The 20,361-nt window shown below is 46.0% G+C and overlaps 1 protein-coding gene across 4 annotated transcripts in view; it reads left to right on the top strand.

Moving 5' to 3' along the window:
* The window catches only part of DTNB (dystrobrevin beta), a 217,076-nt gene that overhangs the window by 189,010 nt on the left and 7,705 nt on the right, over positions 1-20,361 (top strand). For all 4 annotated transcript variants that reach the window (XM_085311723.1, XM_085311722.1, XM_085311721.1 and 1 more), the window contains 2 exons: positions 10,555-10,714; positions 17,044-17,133. In XM_085311723.1, coding sequence (XP_085167849.1) covers positions 10,555-10,714; positions 17,044-17,133 — 250 coding nt within the window. The remainder of the gene's footprint in view (positions 1-10,554; positions 10,715-17,043; positions 17,134-20,361) is intronic.

Raw genomic sequence — 20,361 nt, 5'->3', positions numbered from 1 at the left:
TAGCCCAGAGACTGTAGTCATGCCGCTGGGACGCGACGCTGCTCCTGCGAGTCCTGCACGGCGTTTTAGCCCACCCCATCCCCGTGCTGCTGTCGAGTCAGAGAGCCGTGCACCGAGCTCTTTCCTGGTGGGTTAAAGCAATTAAAATAAAATTGTACTGAAGGAAAGCAGCTAACTTTAAGCATAGCGTCTGTATTTCTCATTTATATTTGTGCAGGTCCACTCTATGGCAAACTCTTACTTCCTCTCTGTAAAGCAAGGAGTGGACTAGATGAATCTAATGTAAAGCAGTTATAAATTTTGGTTAGAAAAAAGTTCTCCAAGATAGTTGCCAAGGGCTTCCTGTGAAAATATAAAGATGTATGACGTGAACTCTATAGTTCATTTTTTCTGTCCTGAATTAATTACTATTCGGACTTGGATTAGCTTATGCCATCAAGTGGAAGGGGATTGCCAGGGCTTTGGAGAATGGGGTGAGAGTTCGTAATTATCCTCAGAAAGTGCAAAGTGCAACAGTATCTGGAAGGCTAAAAAAAAAAAAAAAAAAGACTTTTTGGTTGACTTTTCCACAGCAGTACAACTTTTTGCACATATTTATTTAGGAAAATCAAGGAAACAAATATGAAATGTAAAGCAACTGGAAGGATAGCCATTCTGCAGAGAGGCGCTGGGGGGCTGTGCTGGATCAGAAAACAACCGCGAGCCAGTGTTGTTGTGGTATTAAAAAAAGGCACATGTTAGGTTGGGGCTCTCTCACAAAGACRCACAAACAGAGCCCTCTGCTCCACYGGCCTCCCCCGTGGCCTGGCCTGGGTAGGGTGTCCAGTGCTGGGCACTGGACTTCCAAAAAGGTGGAGAAAGTCGAGAGAGGCTCAATGAGAAAGGTCATGTTTTCTAAGCCTCAGATTTGTCAGACACAGCTGAAGGACCAGGGTTGTTTACTCTAAAGAAGAGAGGACTGAAAGACTTGTCTTTTAAGAGAGACATGGAGCTACTGGAGAGAGTCCAGCATAGGGCTACAAAGATGATCAGAGGACTGGAGCATCTCTCCTAGKAGGAAAKGCTGCRAGAGCTGGGCCTGTCCAGCCTGGAGAAGAGAAGATGGAGAGGGGTTCGTATCAATGTCTACAAGTACTCTTAAGGGGAGTCTGGCCCCATCCTCTTTTCAGTGGTGACAGGTGACAGGACACGAGGCAACGGGCACAAACTGAAACACAGGAAGTTCCACCTGAATATGAGGAAACACTTCTTTCCTGTGAGGGTGACAGAGCCTTCGAAGAGGTTGCCCAGAGAGGTTGTGGAGTCTSCTTCTCTGGAGATCTTCAAGGCCTGCCTGGATGCAACCCTGTCTAACGTGCTGTAGGTGACCCTGCTTGAGCAGGGGGGTTGGACCAGATGATCTCCAGAGGTCCCTTCCAACCTCAACCATTCTGTGCTGCTATGATTCTATGAGAGTGGGTTTTGGAAGCCTTCAGATATATAAAAGATAACTGGAAAGAGAAACGGAATACATGTTGTGTGTATCCACCAGGGCTGGGTCGTGCAGCAGGCTTCAATTGCTGCAAATTTCATTTAGGAATTTCATTTAAACTTTAGGAAAATCTTAATGAAGAGGTTTTTAAGAGYGTGTTGGATAAACATGTGTCAAGAAGGGATTATGAAGAGCTGGACCAGCTGTGGAGTAAAGGGATGAATTAGATGATTTCTTCCAACTATATTTTTCTATGATTCTGTTCATTTCAGGCCAAAGAGGCCCTTGTCAGCAAATGTTGTCCTTTCTCAGCACTTCACCTTTATAAACAATAGTTTTCATCATTCTTGACTACAGAAAAAAAGTACCTGAAGTTGCCATAAACAGAGTTTATTTTTGTTAGCTCAGTGGTAATGGTTGCAAATTTTTTCAGTTTTTCCCTATGTTAGTACTGTGATAGACCCTATCACAGTAGGGRTGGGGGGAACTCATGCAAGCAAGTGGTCAGACCAGAGGAGCAGACACATACACATGGTTGTTGGGGGTGGTTATTTGAAGACCAGACCCAGGTCACACCTGGGTCAATGGGAACTGCAATGTTGGGTGCATAGGACTGCTGATTCACGGAGACTGAGGCCAGAGRAACTCTTCAGGCATCATACAGCACAAATGACTTTTCTGCTCCTGTTCACTACCTCCTTGTGTCCATTAGTTGTGCCACCAAACTAGACATCCTGGAAGGGAACTTGCTTGTCCTGCAGGTCTATGTTGGTTCTCAGAGGGACAGGTATTGCCCATCACCACCAGCTTGCCCGTCTGGCCAGGGTGTGCAGCCAAACAGCACATTAGCCTGATACTTTCCCMGCCCAGCGCAGGCTCCTATCTCTTGCCAGCCCAGGAGGGACCCCAAAGGATGTGGCTTTGGGCTGGGGAGAGGCTGCATGTGCAGGCATAGCTGGCTTTGCCACGGCGCCCACCGCCTCGCTTCAGGGGCTCATCGCAGCCCTGCAGCAGCCACAGATGTGGGTTGCCTTTCTCACAATCTTTTTGCATGTCTTCCAGAAGTTTGTGCTATTTTATGCTTCATTCTCAGGTGTTTACAGAAATATTGAATACGTGCCCTGAAACTGTTCCCCGCAGAACTGCCTGAGCTGGTGAATGGCTCCCGTCAGACCTGCGATACCTTTTTACCTTTTTCACATATGTCAAATATCTTAATCTATGCAGTGGGTGCTTTCTCAGTGTTGTCTAGTGCTAACTTTTTCCTGAGGCTGTCGCACATTACCARATCAAATGCCTTATAAAGGATATTATTTCTCTGTAATTACCCTTGTCAATAAATTTCATAATCTCCTCCAGGAAGGAAATCAAATCTTATTTGGCAAGGCCTGTTTTCAGCAAAACCATGTTGTCCAACATCTGCTCTGTTTCTGTCACTGATTCCTTCTAAGTTAGCAACTTAGCTGTTCCGCGGTTGGTTGGTGGGTTGTTCTGCAGAGGTTTGCTGCCTGGCTAACCTGCTGGTACTTATCCAAATTGTTCTGTTTGGTGAAATATTGGCACTCTTCAGTGCTCATAAATTCCCTCAATATTACAAGACTCTTCTAAACAAAATTAACCTCTGTGCAAAGAGCATCTCAGCTAGTTGTTTTCAGACTCTTCGATTCTATTTATTGCCTTGGCTCAGACCCAGACTGAGCAAAGGAATGCAAGGGCGCTCTAGCTGTCGGGTTGTATATATGTGTGAAATTTTAAACACAGATGATGTAGGCTAGACTGATGACCTATACATCCATATAAAGACTAACTTGATTTCCTGCTTGCCGGCTTTTTGGTGACATATGCAGAAAGCAAAGTTTTGCTTTCCTTTCCTGCTCTGTAACGCTTTGTGGTCGCGTCACGTGGGACAAGCTTAGCAGTGGTTACCGTGCAGAGGCAAGCACGACTGTGTCAATGCTGTTTGCAGAAGTGGGGCTACCCAGGGCCAGAGAGGTTGAATGAGACGGGGAAGGCAGCGGAGCGAGCCAAGCGTGCCGTGAATCCTGGAGCGCCGAGTGCCGCGGGCCTCTCTCAGCCCTCCGCATGGGGAAAGCACCTGGGAGAAAAGAGAGGGCTTTTGTTTTAAAGAAAGCCACTGCAGCATGAAAAAGAGCTCCAATTACTTATGGTGAATATTATAAAAGCCCTCCAGCTTTAGCCCCATGATACTTGACGTGAGCAAGCCAGACTCGAGAGCCATTTCATGATTCTTAAATAAAAGGCAGAGGAAGCAGGGTAAATCTGAATTAGAAATTGAATTTGTATGATATGCAGATGAAAAACCCATTCCCATTTCCCTTTCTAATGAAGATCTGTGCTTTTTCTTGGATGCCATTTGACATAGTCTGACTTGCTTTATTCCCTACAGAAAAGATGCAGAACAAAAAAAGAGAATTGTAGGCCATGTGTTCATATTCTCACTTTTGCTCTGTTTCTGCCATATTTTCTGGAATAAATTTATTTGGGGCACGATGAGATGTTTACTTATCTAAATCACTTATCTAAGTAATGTTAGATCTTTATTCTTATGTGTATACACTATCCCTTTTATCTTCATCCATAGAAATGTAGAAAAAGTATTACCTTAAATGTATATTACTTGCAAAACAAAATTTTTAGTTTCTCAGTAAGCATCTATAGGATCATAAAATTACAGAAATGTTGGGTAGTAGGGCCTTCTGGGGGTCTTTAGTCCAACTTTCCCCTTGAACAGGACTCTTGCCAGCACTAGATCAAGTCAATTCTGGCTTCCTCTAGGCAAGCGTTGAAAACCTCAAGGGTGGAGATCCTTCACCTCTCCGGTGGCCTGTTCCAGCATTCCAGTACCCTCCCAATGAAAAAAAAAATCATCTTAATGTCCAGCRTCTATAAAACTTCCCAGATGTGACATGTGAGCTCGGGTTTTTAGCCACAAGAGGAGGTAAAGGGAGGACTGAACTGTATAGTCTTCCATCACTTGAAGCTTGACTGAGGAGAAAACAGAGCCAGAGTCTGTGCTGAGACACAGCGAGGGGCAATGTTCACAAAGTGCAATGGGGGAAATTCAGAGTGCGTGTAAGAAAGAAACTCCTTCCTGTGAGAGTGGTTAAAATCTGGAGCAGGTTGCCCAGYGAGAGGGTAGAATCTCCATTTTGGTGGATTTTCAAACATCAGCTGAACATGCTGAGCAACCTTCTCTGGCTTTGAAGTTGGCCTTGCTTTGAGGAGGCTTTTGGACTAGGCCCCTCCTGAGGTCCCTTCCCACCTAATTTTTTCAGTGATTCGGTGATCGTGTTCTCCTTTAAAACTCTTCTCTGTCATGGTGATTGTAGAACATTTGACAGCAGTTAAACTGTTGGGACAAGGGAAGTGGTGGTGAGAAAGTATTTTGTATATCTATTAAAAGCTATTACAGTCACTTCTTCCTGTACCTCTATTTAACCGTCTTTGACACAAGGGCCAGAGCTTTCTCTCTTCAAGGTTTTTCAGGAAATATTACGGTTTTGTTAAATTAAACCTCAGAACGATTGTATATAAGACTTGATAAGCTTGTRCCAATAAATCTAAGTCAGCTCCCAAACATTTCAGGAGCTGGGTCAGAGGTTTTCTTCGTTGTTTTCCTAAGTTGAAATCCATCATCTATATGCTCCTTGGTGCAGTTTTCAGGAAGAACGTGTAACACGTCCGTCCCCAGGACTTTTATAGAGCCCAGGCGTCTCCTCACAGGCCAGCGAACTCGGATCCGGCTTTGCACGCCTGCTCAAAGGCGTCTCGCGGCGAGGTGGGCAGCAGCGAGCCCCGAGAGCGAGCGGACCCCGGCCTGCCGCTCCCCAGCCCCGTCTCCTTGTCGAGCAGACTTGAAAACGCACCTGCCCGCGCTGGGGAGCAGAGGAACTGAACCCAAAGCCCCGACACGCACCCGCTTTAGCAGCGTCAAAATCCCCAGGGGCAGCCTTGACGCCGGTGTTTATGACCTTGCCCCATCTCTCCTCGTGCTCTCCGTGCCCTCAGTCTTTGGAGGAGGAAGGTCGTGAGACTCATCAGTCGTTACGAGTGTCCCGGGGTCTTCCCGGGGCGCCCCGCGTCCTCCTCCGCTCTAATCTTGGGTGTTTCTCGGGGCTGCAGGCCTCGTCGTGGGCTCCCGTGAGCAGCGTGCTGCCCGAGAGCCCGAGGCTGAGGGCCACCGGCCGGTGACATCCGTAGTGCCAGCAGCTAGGAAGCGCCACGTTGAAGGCACCTCGTGCGCTCTTATTTCTTTTTGCCCTACGTATGCATCCTAATTACTGTCAGAAGGTCACGCATCGTTTCTCCACGTGCGTCATTTTTTCCACAGGACCTCTTTCAATCGTTCGGTGCGTAGAGAAGACACTCAGGCCTATTTGAGAGTGCACCCACTATATAAAGTATAACAGTAGAGAGATCAATAGGTAAAATAGATTTATTTTATTTTATTTTCTCTGGAATTAGAGGAAAACAGATATTACCAGGAACTAGAGAACTACATGTCAGCTCTGAGCCTGAAAAACACACTTTCCCTCTCCTTCAAGTACTTGTTTTTGTGTATGCTCTYGCTGGGAGTACATCCTGGCACTGAAAACAACCGTACGTTTTGCTTCAGCAGTGCCTGCAGAGTATAGTCATGAAGCGCTGCTCAAATGTGTGCAGCTATGAACACCCCMAAACCCCCTGAGATTGTTGCTGAGATTGAATCAATGTTTATTGCCTTTTTTGTGAGTGCATCATTACAAATTTGCCTGGACTCGGTCTTTCTTCCTTTCCTTCTCAAAGCTTCTGTTCATTTAATCCATGGTGTCAGCGCAAATTCTGTGTTTAATTCTGCACTGATGATTGCCACTTTTCCTCATGTATTCGATGCATGAAGAGACGCATGAGAGTGGATTATTTCTTTCCTCCTACAAACATAAACTTGGAGGGTCCTGTAGCAGTTCCTGCAAAATTACACATGCAATGCACATGCAGGAATAGCTCAGATCATTTCCTTTCCCACCTGTCATTTGGTAGATGCCTTGGTAATGCAAAATATTTAGGTCTTCTTGTACTTGGACAAATGTCAGTGTTTGCCATGGGCCACCTTTTCACTGGTCTTGTAGGTCAGTAATGAGAAATGCTTCTCTCCTTGGCTAGGAAGTCCGTTCCACACTACCTCTTCTTCAATAATAAGCTCAGGCGTTTTTTGTGCCCTGACTCTTGCCTACCTGCACCTCACTGCACGGATGTTAAATGTTTCTGAAGTTAAAGCTCACCTGCTCATCCCCAGCCGGGAGCACTATTCAGTGCTAGCGACTCCTTAGCTATGGGCCGGCTGAGCCAGGTTTTCAGCCTGCAGTGCTGAGAGATGGTATCCAGTTTCAGTCCTTGCTACTTGTGATTCTGGATTAACTTCTAGATCCCAAAGTATCTCTCTCATTTGTTAGTTTGATGAGATGCAACCACAAGAGATGGGCTTTGGGGTTTGTTTTTCTCTTCCTGACTATATCAGCGTTTTGTGTTTGGGGGATATGAATTCTCCCATCCTTGATGGATCTGTGTTCTCCATCTTTCAATACAAACGGATTTTTTAACACTAAAAGTGTTAGTCAGAAGGAGTGAAGAAATGTATAGCTTTTAGAATACTTCCTATACTTGTTTTTTTCTTAATAAGATCACTCTCAGGACTTAATAATTTTCTGCTGGAATAGTGTCTGAATTTCATTCCAACATCGATCAAGGAGGTAGCCCACCTTCTTTTTCCATAAGCCACAAACTTCCAGAGTGAAGCTGCCTTTTGTRTCAGCTGGATGGTAGGTGTGCACTCTACTCGTCCCTTCACTGAATGAGACTTTTGGGAAGTCCCTTCACCTGGTCATGTCTGAGACCTCTGCGAGGTGGGAGCTTTCAGCCCAGCCACTCACCTTGCAAGACGCAGCTGTAAGTGTGCAAAGGCGGCTGCAGCCACACTGGTCCAGGAGAGCTCAGAGAACAGCAGCAGTCTTGAACTTGCAGACCTGCTCCACGAGCTCCATTCACATGTCCAGCAAACATTCATGGGCCACCTTGAAGCTGGTCTCCTCTGAGATATGTTGTGTGTATGTGCATTTGGAAGCCCTTCTCAGCATTGCTAAGGTTTCTGGTGCTCTGTCACTGTGAGGAATGCCAGATGAGGAACAGTCTCAGCCCTTGGCTGTAGTGGTTGCGGTGTGCAGATAGGCATGACTCGTCTGTGTGCTCAGCGATTAAAAGCCAGCTCAGTCCCAAGTGCTGGGCACCTTGTACAGCCAGAGGTCTCAAAGATGAATGACATTAAATAAGGGATTTGCCTTCCCCAGGGCTCAAGTCTTAATGTAGGTAAAACTTGTCTAGTTCTGCTCTCTGGACTTTTGCTACGAGATTGCAGCCCACCAAAATAGAAGTTTCTTGGGTTCAAGGTCTCCTTCTGATCCAAGGAGAGGGCACATTTGCAACAAATGCCATGGACCGTAAGTGGAAAACTGTGTGAAATGGGTTGAATTTGCCTTGCAGACTGTAATTTGGCCATCCGTGGCTTAGGCAAGTATCTTTTGGGGAGGGAAAGGTCAGTAATGAAGTCTTATGCTATTAATTGAACTCTTGCATTTCTAAATAAAAAAATCTGTAGTAGGCTTTTCATTTTTAATCCTGCTCATGCCTGCCACTATAAATAGGTCTCAAGCGATTAACGGTAGTGTGTACTGAGGTCCCATAAAGGAAAGGTGTGAGCTGGGAAACAAATTTCAAAACATGAAATACTTCCTACATCCTTCACTGGTGTTCTTACAGGGAAATGAAYGTTCCAACTAATTGGCCTCTACCTCTACCTTTGATGTGGCTATTAATAGTTGTTTAAGTTCTGTTTTTAATTCTTAATTTATGCATGGGCTTTTTTCCTCATCTAAATGGCTGCCAAGATTGACACTTAGTTTGGGAGGAAAAGAGGGAATGAGCAGTTTCCTGCAGATCCAAGCCCTGGGCCTGTGCAAAGGCTGCAGCCTGGAGATCCGTCCCTCGCTGCTCACGGCAAGCCCTGGGTCTGCCGGACCGGCTCCAGGCTAAACTGGCACCTCCAAGCAGTGGACATGGCCTCTTTCTCCATGGCCAAATGCACGTCCAAACRTTCCTGCCTGTTACTGTGCATTTCCAGGTCTTTTTTTATAGATTTATTTTACTTTCTGGTGCAGGGAATGAAGGTGCTGGTGTTGCGTGTGCATTTTTTTATTTACAGATATTATGATTTGAAAGATAACAATTTTCCCTTCTCCCCTGAAAGTGCCAGTGTTGCAAGAATGTTTTGCTTAGGTCTTTAAATCCCTGCATTATTAACATGGTCTCAAAAGGACGATTTTCCACATGAGCAGATTTACATGTTACATTTAATATCAGTTACRTTGGCAGGGAGACACTAAGTAGATGGCAGATGTCACTGGCCTTGCTTGGTCGTGAGCAACATCTTGTTTCTTGGGCGTCTCCACGGAAAGTTGGACATAGCAACAGGGTAGTGCGTGATGTGAGCGTGGCTGAAATCTGCACTCCCAGGTGACACCGCCTGTGCCTTCTCTCCCACTGTCCTCTCCTTGCTGTCCATTTTGTAGAGGTGCAGTGGTTTTGCCCCACGAGCTTGGTTTTTGATGCTCTCCTCTCATGGTGGTGCCGACGTCCGGGTTGTGCAGCCATGCACAGCCGGGCACCCGTTTCGGCATGCTCCTGCTGTGTGCAATGTGCCCGTGAAACAAGAAAAGTGTCGTAGGAAACGCAGAGCAGATACAGGCTGCCGAAACCCCCTGTGCTTGAGGCTCACCAGTTTCAGGCTGGCTGCAGTTCTGCTTCTAGGACCTGTCAGGACCTAGAAGCCCACCAGAAACCACCATCCCAGTGGAGCGGATGAGAATACTGCTGGTTTGCCCGGTGAGATCAGCCTTAATATGTAATTATTTATGAGCAGCTTTCCTGTGATCAATGTCAGCACACAGGCAGCATTTAAATATAAATACAGTTGCAGATCATAAATCAACACTAGCAAAGCAAGACAAAACTGATTTGTAATGAGTTTGGAGTTGAGCAATAAGATTTAGAGATTGTGGAAAGATACAAATCACTGCGGACAAGAACAAGATCGCTAGCAATAAAATGAGACTCTGTACGTTCAAAGCACTTATGAGTAATGGCTTTGCCTCCGTGGAGGACTGACATCTCGCTCTTGGGGAGCGATGGCGCGGCGGGGAACGGCCTCCCAGCACAGCACAGCACAGYGCCGCGGCCCCGCTGGGTCGCAGCGGGATCCTGCCCCTCCTGGGCTGGGCTGCCCGGATCTCCACAGTTACTGGCAGGAAGAGGGAAGTGAGAAGCTGAGGTCTCTGAAAGTGCTGGGAAGTACCTGGAGAGATGCACTGCTTGATAAACGCCTCTCTGCTTTCGCTCTTGCCGCCCAGGAGCGGCGGAGGACGTACGGGAGTGCCGAGGCTTCGGATGGGGAGCCGCTGCTGCCCGTGTTGCAGAGCTGCTCCCGAGGCGCTCTGAAAGCTGCTCTTGGCCTGTCGTGGCGTGGCAGGAGGAGGCATCTTCACCGTCTCCATGCCACCTCAGAGCTCTGGGGCTTCGYGTGTTGTTGCCCGAGGAAAGGTAGCTGGGTACAGAGTAGTTGATGGCATCTTTTCAGAGTGCACAGCTGTGAAGATGACTCTATATGTTTCTTTATTTTTGTAACTTGATGTTTGACCAGCGACACAGCAGCCACAGGTTTAGAGGCCGTAGCTCAGCTCCCAGACATTGCAGCCCCCGCGGAAACAGTTGTGAGTAAGGCACGCAGCCCAACCTGCGCGGGCTTTGGCCTGACTCGTGATCCGCTCAGTCCTGCGTGCTGCCACCTCTGCTTTCTCGCCCGTGCGGGAGGAGTAGCTTAACGTCTACTGATCRTGCACTCACATTACTCAGATTGTGAATGTTTTGGTAAAGTGTCTTTCCTTGAGTGTTTTTTAACAGAATTATTTTTAGATGTTGACCCAAAAAATACGAAGTTAAAAWTTTGGAAACTGTGTCTCATATCTCCCATCCAGGCTCAAGCAGCAGGCTCTGCACACTCGTCACCCACCCACGGAGCGAGCCGCCCGATGCCCATGCCTGTCAGATCCACCTCAGCCGGCTCTACCCCAACGCACGTCCCTCAGGACTCGCTCGCAGGTGTCGGGGGAGATGTGCAGGAAGCGTTCACACAAGGTGAGTATCGTGCGAAGCAGGATACAGCTGGTGCTAGCACTGCCATTCTTACGTGTGACACCAATGTAGCTCGCAAATTTGGGTACGATAATTAATGAAGCACCTTCCTGCATTCTAGATAGACCAAATGGATTGGKGGGTGTATTTTCAATCTTTACAACTTAATGGAATTATTTCTGTGATCGTGGTCTTCCCTCCAGGGAGGGGATCTTCCCATCTCACAAAGTTATTCCTGCAAGTAATGTAACAGTTACACGTTAAAAACTGATTGTATTTACAAGTCACGTAGTTGAACTTTGCATCACTGTGCAATGAACTGCAAGAGGAAAATTAGAGACCTCTTACCAGAATGTGACCCAAAGATTAAGCAAAAAGGCAGTTCAGTTACTAAAAGTAGAGAAGCAAGTAGCACTGTTGTCCAGAATATTCAGCTAACAGTCTGTCTGCTGGTTATGAGGGGAAAGAAGGTTGAAATTTTGCAGTGCAGATCAGTGAAGATGATTATACTGGATGGAGCACTTAGCTRGTGTACACACCTGTGAACTGCCAAGCTCCCTCCGACACGCAGACGTGCAGCAACCCTGTGAGGAGAAGAAGGAAGGAGYACCAAACATGAGGAGTGGGGCAGAGAAGAGGAGAGGGGAAAGCCACAATGAGGAAACAGAAGAGAAAATGTAAGGAAACGGAGCAAGCAGCGACGCAGCCTCGCTGGAGGCCCTTTGCTGTGCCAGGATGCTCTCAGAGGACGCAGCAGCCGAGGGGTCCGGTTGGACCCCCCCTCTGTGCGGTGTCTGCCGGCTGATGCTGCTATGCCTTCAACACCAAGGGCATGTAAAAGCATGGACACCCATTTTCCCTTACTGACCTTCCCTCGCTCTTGGCTGGGGATCAGAACTTCTTGTTATTTCTTTCTATATATTACTCCCCTTTACATTTGAGGAAAGAACAAAAAAAAAGCCAAAACAAAACAAACCCCCCTTTTTTGCCTACTCTTATTGTTGCCAACTGCTCTGTAAATAGACATAGTCGGTGCTGGATAATCAGGTAGTTTTAGCCATGTTCCGCTCTGTACACTTTGTCCTCTGTTTCTTTGGTGAAGTCCATGCGGCTGGGCGCAGGTGGAGTGCATTTTGCTGGGGTAAGCTGTCCATTTCKGTATAGTACGGCTTACAGCGCTTTGGAGAAAATCAGGGCAGCAGTTGACATGCATATTTTGAGTCCGCAACTTCTGTAGGTAGTGTGAGTTTATTCTTAGCTGCTGCTTCTTTTTTTAAAAAAAAATTTACAGGCACCTCTTTTGAAAAAGCTAACTTGTACATGTCAAGCCATTTGTGACTCAAAAAGTGCTTCAAATTTTGAAGACAACCAGAGGAAATGGAAACTTGTTCAACCCAATACGGGCCACGACCTCATCCTCAAATACTGAAGAGGAGGAAGAATGGAGGCTTGATTCTCCAGGAATGTTAGAAGAAGGCAAGCAAGGACTTGGCTGTCAGGCTGATGTCAGGAGACTTGGCAAATAAGAGTTTTTTACCTTCAGGGAGCCATTTCACTACAAAGGGAGGTGGAAATGAGTTATTCTTCACTCCTACCTACTTCAACTGTGTTCATACTGAAAGAAGTCATTCTCAGTAAGAATGCATGCCCATATTCTTTTTTTCTCAGGAGTGGTGTCACTCACGTTTTATGCACTCTTTTCCTCTCTTTTGCCCATTTTGGTGTAGAGCTCTAAATCTTTAGTACTCCAGAAGCAGCCTGGTGTGGAGAGCTCTGAGGGAAGCGTCTCCAGGAGATGACCTCCCTGGGTGCTGCTGACAATCACAGAGGTTGTGTCTGAATTGCTGGAGCACAAGACACTCCAGTGCAGTCTCGTCTTAGGGGTGTATAGCCACCGGGGGATGCATGTAGCAAATTTCTTTAATTTTACCTTTCTGAGTAGCAACATCTGCCTGTAACTCTTTGGACTTTTAATGCTATAGCAGGGCCTGGTTGTTAACTGAAGTCCTCAGTTGTGGTTATTTTCCAATAGACCTTCCAGTGCTACATTTCTTGAGGACATCCACTCATATTTTTTATTTCACTTACCAACAATAAAGGAAGGAAAGGCAGAAAATCCATTATTTCCCTAGTGCACTGCTATCGCAAAACTGCAGGTAGTGTTATCTCGGGAGCCTGTTACTTGCTGAGCAGGGAAGATCATGTCAGATACCTTTGTCAGATGAATGGTTTTCTTAAAACAAAGAAACTATGAAAATAAACTTCATGGAACTGATGATACATCTGGAAGGCAAACACATTTTAAAAAACAATGTGCATTTATCAGCTGCTGATTGGAAAATGAACTGCTGCCAGAAGAAGGTACGGAAGAGACTACAAAATGTAGCAGAGGAGCAGGAAGTAGCAAGGAATACTTTTAATTAGTATTTGAGTCTAGAAGGTTACAGTGAGGACTGCATGCCCTCAGCACAATTAAAGGCTCTATTACTTGTTCTCCAAAATTTCAGGCAGTGAGCAGGTGAGTTGACAAAGAAAGTCCAGTCTGAAAACGCTGTATCTACAGCCCCTCTGTGAGTAGGATATGTCTTTTTCCAATCCCATCGGTAGGAACAAGCTCCTCATCCCTCTAAACACTTCCAGAAACGACAGCAGAAGCAGGCATTTCCAGAGAGGCAAGATGCCAAATACCAGAGGCACAGCACTCCATCTGTTGCTGTGGGTGGTCCAGTCGCCTCCTCTTCATCTCTGCAGCGAGTTTGATGGTACAGCCGAGAGCTCTCAACTGATTTCTTTGGCAGCTGCCTTTCCTTCCCCCTTTGCAGATTGACTTTCTTTTTTGCAGGCTACATAAAGTGGAACAGCAGTGCAATGAGTCCTGCAAGTTACTGAGAAAATCTGCTCTATCTCGTTCATCCTTTTCCCCTTTCCTTTTTTTAATGAGGAAAGTACAAAGAGATGAAAAGATCTCCTTCCTGCAACTAGGAGTAATGAACACATGATTATAGTAGTACGTTAACTGACGTGCTTGATTTTTTTATTTTACAATATTGTTTTGGCACCAAAATTTGCTCTCTATTCATCTGCTTTTCTCTTCAAGAAACACAGGCAAAAGCCATGACAAAACAGTGTTCTCTCTGAATGGTTTTTAGTCAGAATTGCCTTCCTCAGACCCCTGGCTCTTGTAGGAGTTCATGTAATAATCAAGGATTCYGTGATACCTTTTACCAGAATGACTGGTTCTTGAGGATACGAATTCCATTGGGACCTGTCAGTATTGCCTGAAGTGGAAACCTGCTTTTTCTAGGTTTTAAGATCTGACAGCATCTCAGATATATGTTGTCATGTATCAGGTGTTTTATAAAACTCTTCAGGGCTGGGCTAAGGACTTGTGGGGCACCCACATCACAACAGCTTGGTGTTGCTAGTCGTGATGGCTCTGCAGAGGCAAAAAACCTATAGGCAATGCCTGCGGTACAAAATTATTGCAAAAAAAGTGGCATTTGTTTTATACTTTTTAATAAAAATATTTAAATTATGTTTGCTGACCTACACACATCTACTAGATTCTTACAAAATGTCACAGTGGGAGGGAAGAGGAAAGAAGAGTGAAGATCTCAGCTCTGTTCCACTTCTGCTTGTTGAGGTGACCTACTAATGGGTAGGAATATCAGCTTCTTTTATTAATAGGAGCCGACATCTTGTCTTTCCTCCCAGACCACAAGTCTTCTAGGAGTTTCCCTGTCATGGTCAGATGGAAACTAAACAGATCTAGAGATGGAAACTTTCCAAGTACTGAATCTCAGTGATACTGAATATATGGCCTTAAGATAAGATTCCTCCATAGGTGATTTCTTGATCTTCCACTTGACCACAGGGAGAACACAGTAATGCAATATTGGAAGAATTCTCTCATGGTATTCCTCGTGAAGTATTCAAATACAGAGGTCACCATCTAATAAGAAAATTAATACTGCTGTTTTTCGTCTTGATAGAGAAGAAAACAGTCYCTCAGGATTCCTGAGATGCAAATACAATCCACCTCTGCAGACAAAAGGTGAATGTTCATCTTGTGATAACCGCAGTGAGATCTTATTTCTCTCTACATCTAGAAAAAAATCTTGCAAGAAAAATGGTCAGCAGACTTCATAATAAGTTTCCTGAAATGAGCCTTCCAGAGAGGCAATCTGCATAATTACTGCGATTTCATATTAATCATGCAAAATCGGGCATRTTCAAGACTCATGAACAATATAGGAAACAGGATAAAAATCTCTATGTTTTCACCTAATAAAATCATTTGCTACCACCAGCCAGGAGGGCTTCCAGAGGCCTCTGCACATAGATGGCCAGACAGGCTCGTTAACGTTTTTGCCTGGATTCGCAGGAGGCACAGGCGGGAACGTTACAGCCTCTCACTACCGAAAGTACMACCAAGCGGTGGTGGCCCTGCTTTACCTTTGCATGCAGTGGCAGTGTGGAGGATGTTGGATAAACGCGTCTCCTTGCAGTCTCCACTGGTGTTTTTGAGATGTGGAGGCTTCCCCTGAGCCAAGGGTCCCAGACCTGTTGGCCCTCAGACTGCGTTTTTCTCCYGTAAATCGCACAGTGTTTGTGGATCGCCCTATACCTTACTGTCCCAGCACTGCCGCTGGGTGCGGGCGGCACGACCTGGAGGAAAAGGAAACCTCGCTGCAAAGCATGTGAGCTCAGCAGCCCGTGCTGACAGTGCTAAAAAACGCTAAAATCCATAGGCAAAATGTAGCAGCAGGCGGTCGCACACCACCACAACTAATGACAAAGTTGCGCAGAGGAGAGTAAGAGCCAGCACAGCATTTGGGAGATTAAAGCAGCATGTCTGGAATGAAAGMGGCATCCAACTTCAAACAAACGTGAACGTGTAATGTACAGTTGTCATTACTGCAGTTTGGTACAGCTGCAGAATGTCACATCAAATGTCTCCGTTAATTCCACATGTGTTGTCTTCCTGCCCTTGCTGGAGTAAATGACAGGACAGGATCCTAAACTTGGAGGTCTGAGAGCCGTGTCGGATACTCAGCATCAAAGCAGCACTCCTGGAGGCTACGCTGATTTGGACATCTGGTGCATATGTCGGATAACAGACGGCCCGAAGCCATTTTCTGTGAGGAGTTAAGATGTGGGGAATGGCCAATGAAACGTTACAGGGATGTGCTCGCGGCAAAGCCTCAGCTCCGTGCCATCGCTCCACGAGCTGAGAAACTGCCACTGGCGACYGCCTGCTGGGGCAGAAAGCATGAGCTGATGCCATCAAAGCCTCCCAATAAAGCCGTAACTAGCAGCACTGCGCAGCACRGAAAGGTGCTGGGGAGGGGGGTAAGAGCAAGAAGTCACGTCCGTGACATCTGCGGTCGCTGCAGTGCGACCAAATTGGACTGAGATCAACAGGAGGCTCTGCCATCAGAGTGCCGCTCGCTCTGACGGCGGGAGCAGCACGGCCGAGTCAGAATAGATGGTTAATAACAAATCGTTACCGTCTCAGGGTCAGCAAGAGGCAGTGAGACTCATCCCAGAAGGGCAGCGGCTCCCGCTGGCCTTGCTCTTCTCTTCTAGGGCAGTAGCCAGCTTCACGTTTCCTTTGCAAGTTCGCGGCACTTGCTGTGCCCCATCACCTTCACGCAGCCGTGGCRGATGTCCGAGTTGCCTGTGTGGGAGCAGGTCGCCCTAGCAGAGGCCCGCAGAGCACGAGCGCTGCAACGAGGTAGGTCCGTGTCACAGGTGGCAGCAAGGCCCCGTTCCCCCTCGCTGCGTGGCACGTCGAGCAGGAGCRTTACTCCCTCCAGCGATGCAAGAGGAGAGTCCTCCAGAGGACTGGGATTCAGATATYTTTTATTCCTCTCCAACCTCAGCAATGCCTGTTGCAGAAGAAGCCAGCGTTGTCATGACTTTGGACGAACAGAAGAGCGTGCGCCACGGACAGCATCCCACGCCTCCTGTCAACACCTGARCTCCTTGAGATGCTGCCTGTCTCGAGATGCGTGCAGTCCTTGTCGAGGAGGAGAGCAGTGTGCTGGCTAGTCAGCCAAACAGGCCGGCAGTTGAGCAGATCTGCTCCAAATTCTTCACTCAGCCCGGCTGGTTTTGGAGGGGTCTTGCCTTGCAGCTGTGGTGTCTGAGAGACTGTTGGGCAGGCGGAGGTTTTAAGACTGCTGCTATCATCCTCGTTCCCAAGGGAAGTTAACAATATATTGAGATTGGTGAGGGATGTGTGGCTGAGTGTCATGGTGCAAGCAGGTTGGGAAGGGGTAATGCAGCATTTGCTGTACCTACTGCTCCTGTGTCCGCTTTCCTCCCAGGTGCAAGGAGGAACCTCCGCAATGATCTGCTGGTAGCAGCTGATTCAATTACAAACACGATGTCATCTCTGGTGAAGGAACTTCACTCAGGTAAGGCTTAATTTAACAGCATGTATGTGCAGCAGAAACAGGAGAGCTTAAAGCCACAAGTTGGAGATCTATCTTCAGATTTATTCTTTTATAAAAACTGTATTTAAAACAAATGATGCCAGATTATGTGTTCATTTTTCTTCAATGATAAAATGAAAATTTTTATAGCTTACATTATTGAGGACTCCCAAGTTCCATCCGAATAGGGTGTCCATTGATTTTATCACTGATAGTTAAGGTAATATCCTGCAGATAGAAACCTGGCAGGTATCACTGTTGATGATTCATGAAGCAGACTAAAATCAAGCTCACTCGCTCCTGCTCATACTGATTTATGCATACGTAATAGTACAAAAAAGCTTTTCCTGAGTAGCGTGCAGGCATGTCTCGGACACTTACTTGGACAGGAAGAGTGCCACTTTTACAGTCACATTTCTGAAAATGAGAGTTTCTTAGCAACAAAAGCTTAGAAGTTAGAAGTCAGGGTAGATTTTTGAGTACATGTACGTGAGCTATTGCTTAATGACTGCACTATTTTAACAGCAGGTGAGACTACTCTAAAACGAATCCCCGTTACTGTTGTAATCACAGATATATAGCACAATGTACATGAGTTCAGTTTCAGCAAAGGATTAATTAGCAACGTGGAAAAGAAAGGTAATTATTCCCTTCATACATTTTTACCATGCCAGTGAAAGTAAACACACTGATTGGGCTACAGCGGCTTATGCTCTAGTCCAGGGAGGCATCCTGTGACTCTGGAGCTTTGTCACTAATGAAGTATATGATTATTTAGTATTCCAGTAGCTTGTTCGTGGGCCTTCTGCTTTAAGAAAGAAGTCAAGCACTCTGCATTCAGATTGAAACTCTCAGTTTCTATTGCTCACAGACCTGCCAGGCGCCTCCTCCAGCCCCTTTCTGTATCCGGTAGTTGCATCACATAATCCCCTCCATAAACTTATCAAGCTCCATCTTAAAACTAGTTAGAGTTTTTATTCCCACCACACTTAATAGAGAATTCATAGTTATAAAGCAGAAACCCTAGTTATAAACCAGGTTGATATTTTACTACTGAGCAGTAAATTCRCCTCCTCTAAATCTTGTGTCTTGGCTGCAAAGGCAGCTGTGAGTTAATAAAGTCTTTCATGTATTACAGCAGGAATCACTAGTGCCATTATCGTTTAAGGGCCTTGTGTTTCTTTAATAAATCACCATGTTCCAAGACCCACAGTTCTGTTCCCTTTAGGCTGAAACACAGTGAACAAACTCCCTGCCCAAAACAGATGTCTGCAGTAATTTATTTTTTGCTTTTAATAGAAGAGCAGATTTACATTGGTAGAGCTGAGCTCAGAGTCTGGTCCAGGGTGCCTTGTGGCAGAGTCGAAATGTCAGCTAGAACTTCCAATCTCCTGTTCTCTTCTGAAATCTCTGGGAGTTTGGTAAATGCAAAAAAAAAGCAGGTTACGCTATTGACTCTCATTTCAGTCTTGTCAGGTGTTGTGCAACGTAGTTACAGTTCACAAGGGAGGGAAGATAGATAAAATTAATTATAGTTTCCTAGYTGATGATACGCAGATAATAAAGAAGGATCCCTGAAATCATTTCATTTGTATGAATTAGGAAAAGTGTGAGTTATGCTCAGATGATGTGTGCCSGTGGGATTTAGCATGTACTGTCCAGGAGGTGAACTGTGAGGTGATACACCTCCTCCAGCCCAGGTCCCGCCAGTTACAGCTGCAGGCGTTGTGTTGTGAGCGTTTTGTGAGACGCTGTTGTATGCTCTACCCACGCCTCCTGTTTGCCTCTCAGTACCTTTGTGCGAGCTCAGAAAGCAGATCACGCTGGGAGGAAACACTGCTTCAGGGTATATCTGACGGAAGGTTGCCTATTTCTGCATGCAATTTGGGCTTCTCATGGGTGGTTTGATCATCCCGTGATCTGCCTTCTCCTGCACTGCTAGTCCTCATAGCTTTGGTGCTGACTAGGTTCTGGATAGGAAACACTTTATACCATTTTTACTCAAAAGGAGCTTAAAAAGATACATACTTCTGGTGTCCAAGGACCAAGCAAAATGCTTCTGAAGGTGGCTGAGCCCCTGCCCTGCAAAGCTGCTCCTGAACAGGAGGCAAGCTGTGGGCCCAAACTGAGAAGCTCCTTCTCTTCTTGGTAAAAGAAAGTTAGGTTTTGTCAGCAGTCTCTTCTGCACTCACACTAAGGACTCATCAGGAGCCAGCAGTGAGTATGCAGAAGTGCTGTGATTCCAATATGTATCATTGGTGCTGTTATCAAAGCAAGAAAGAGCAAATGTTTATATGACTCCGTAGTCAAGCTCCCCTTTGATCAGAGTAATTCAAAATACCTACATTTTTCAAATTGTGCCTTTTATTACAGGGTTTTCGCCCTTTCTTTGCTCTCAGCAGCATGTGAAACAAGCAGAAGTGATATCACTGCTTATAATGACCGTTACCTGTTTACATAGGTCTCATTGAAATGTTGCACGGAGAGATATGACCCACCAGCTACAGAAGAATGTGACCTTCTGCTCCAGCTCACTGCTACATAAATATGAGCCTTGCCATAAAGAGTTTATAACTTAATCTTAACTGGAGTTAAATATAATGAACCACCAGCTCTCAGGCATAAAATGAGAGTCTGTCTCTCAGGGTGCAGCCTGTTATTAGTTATATAGCTTTGCCCCAGACGTTTTTGTGAGCATTGGTGTCACTGAACACCCTAAATGGGTAAACTCTACAATTTCAGGAGGCAACCTCCAGGATTTTCACTTTGGATCACCATAAACCATGTTCATTTTTCTTTCCTAGAACTGACCTTGAATTTTAAGCCTTGACTTCCTTTCCACTATGTGTATTGTGTAGTTCTTTGTTTCTTACGGTGCTGAAATAAGAGTGCACGAGGGACTTTGGTCCCACTAGTACCTGGGCCAGATACAGCTTTATTGGATAGCACAGATGCTGCTTCCAACTAGCCCTTTGCAACCTCTACCCATCTGATCAGGATGAAGTGGGGACTGTTGTACCACCAGAAGTGAATCGACACTGTGCCTGTGGAAAGCATGATGACACTTCCATCCAAGTTCTGCTTGGGAGCCTGCTTTCCTGCCCTCTATCCCCTCCAATATCAGCTATGCCTGAAAAGCCACTTCTTCCTTGGCACTGAGAAGTCCCCTGCGTACATATCTGTTCTCTCACCTCCTTGTCTCATGCTTTT

The sequence above is a fragment of the Rhea americana genome, unplaced genomic scaffold, assembly GCF_003343005.1.
Source record: "Rhea americana isolate MKP2758 unplaced genomic scaffold, rheAme1 scaffold_348, whole genome shotgun sequence".
Lineage (NCBI taxonomy): Eukaryota > Metazoa > Chordata > Aves > Rheiformes > Rheidae > Rhea > Rhea americana.
The sequence above is the reverse complement of the archived record's forward strand: the minus strand, read 5'-3'. Positions and strand labels throughout refer to the sequence as shown.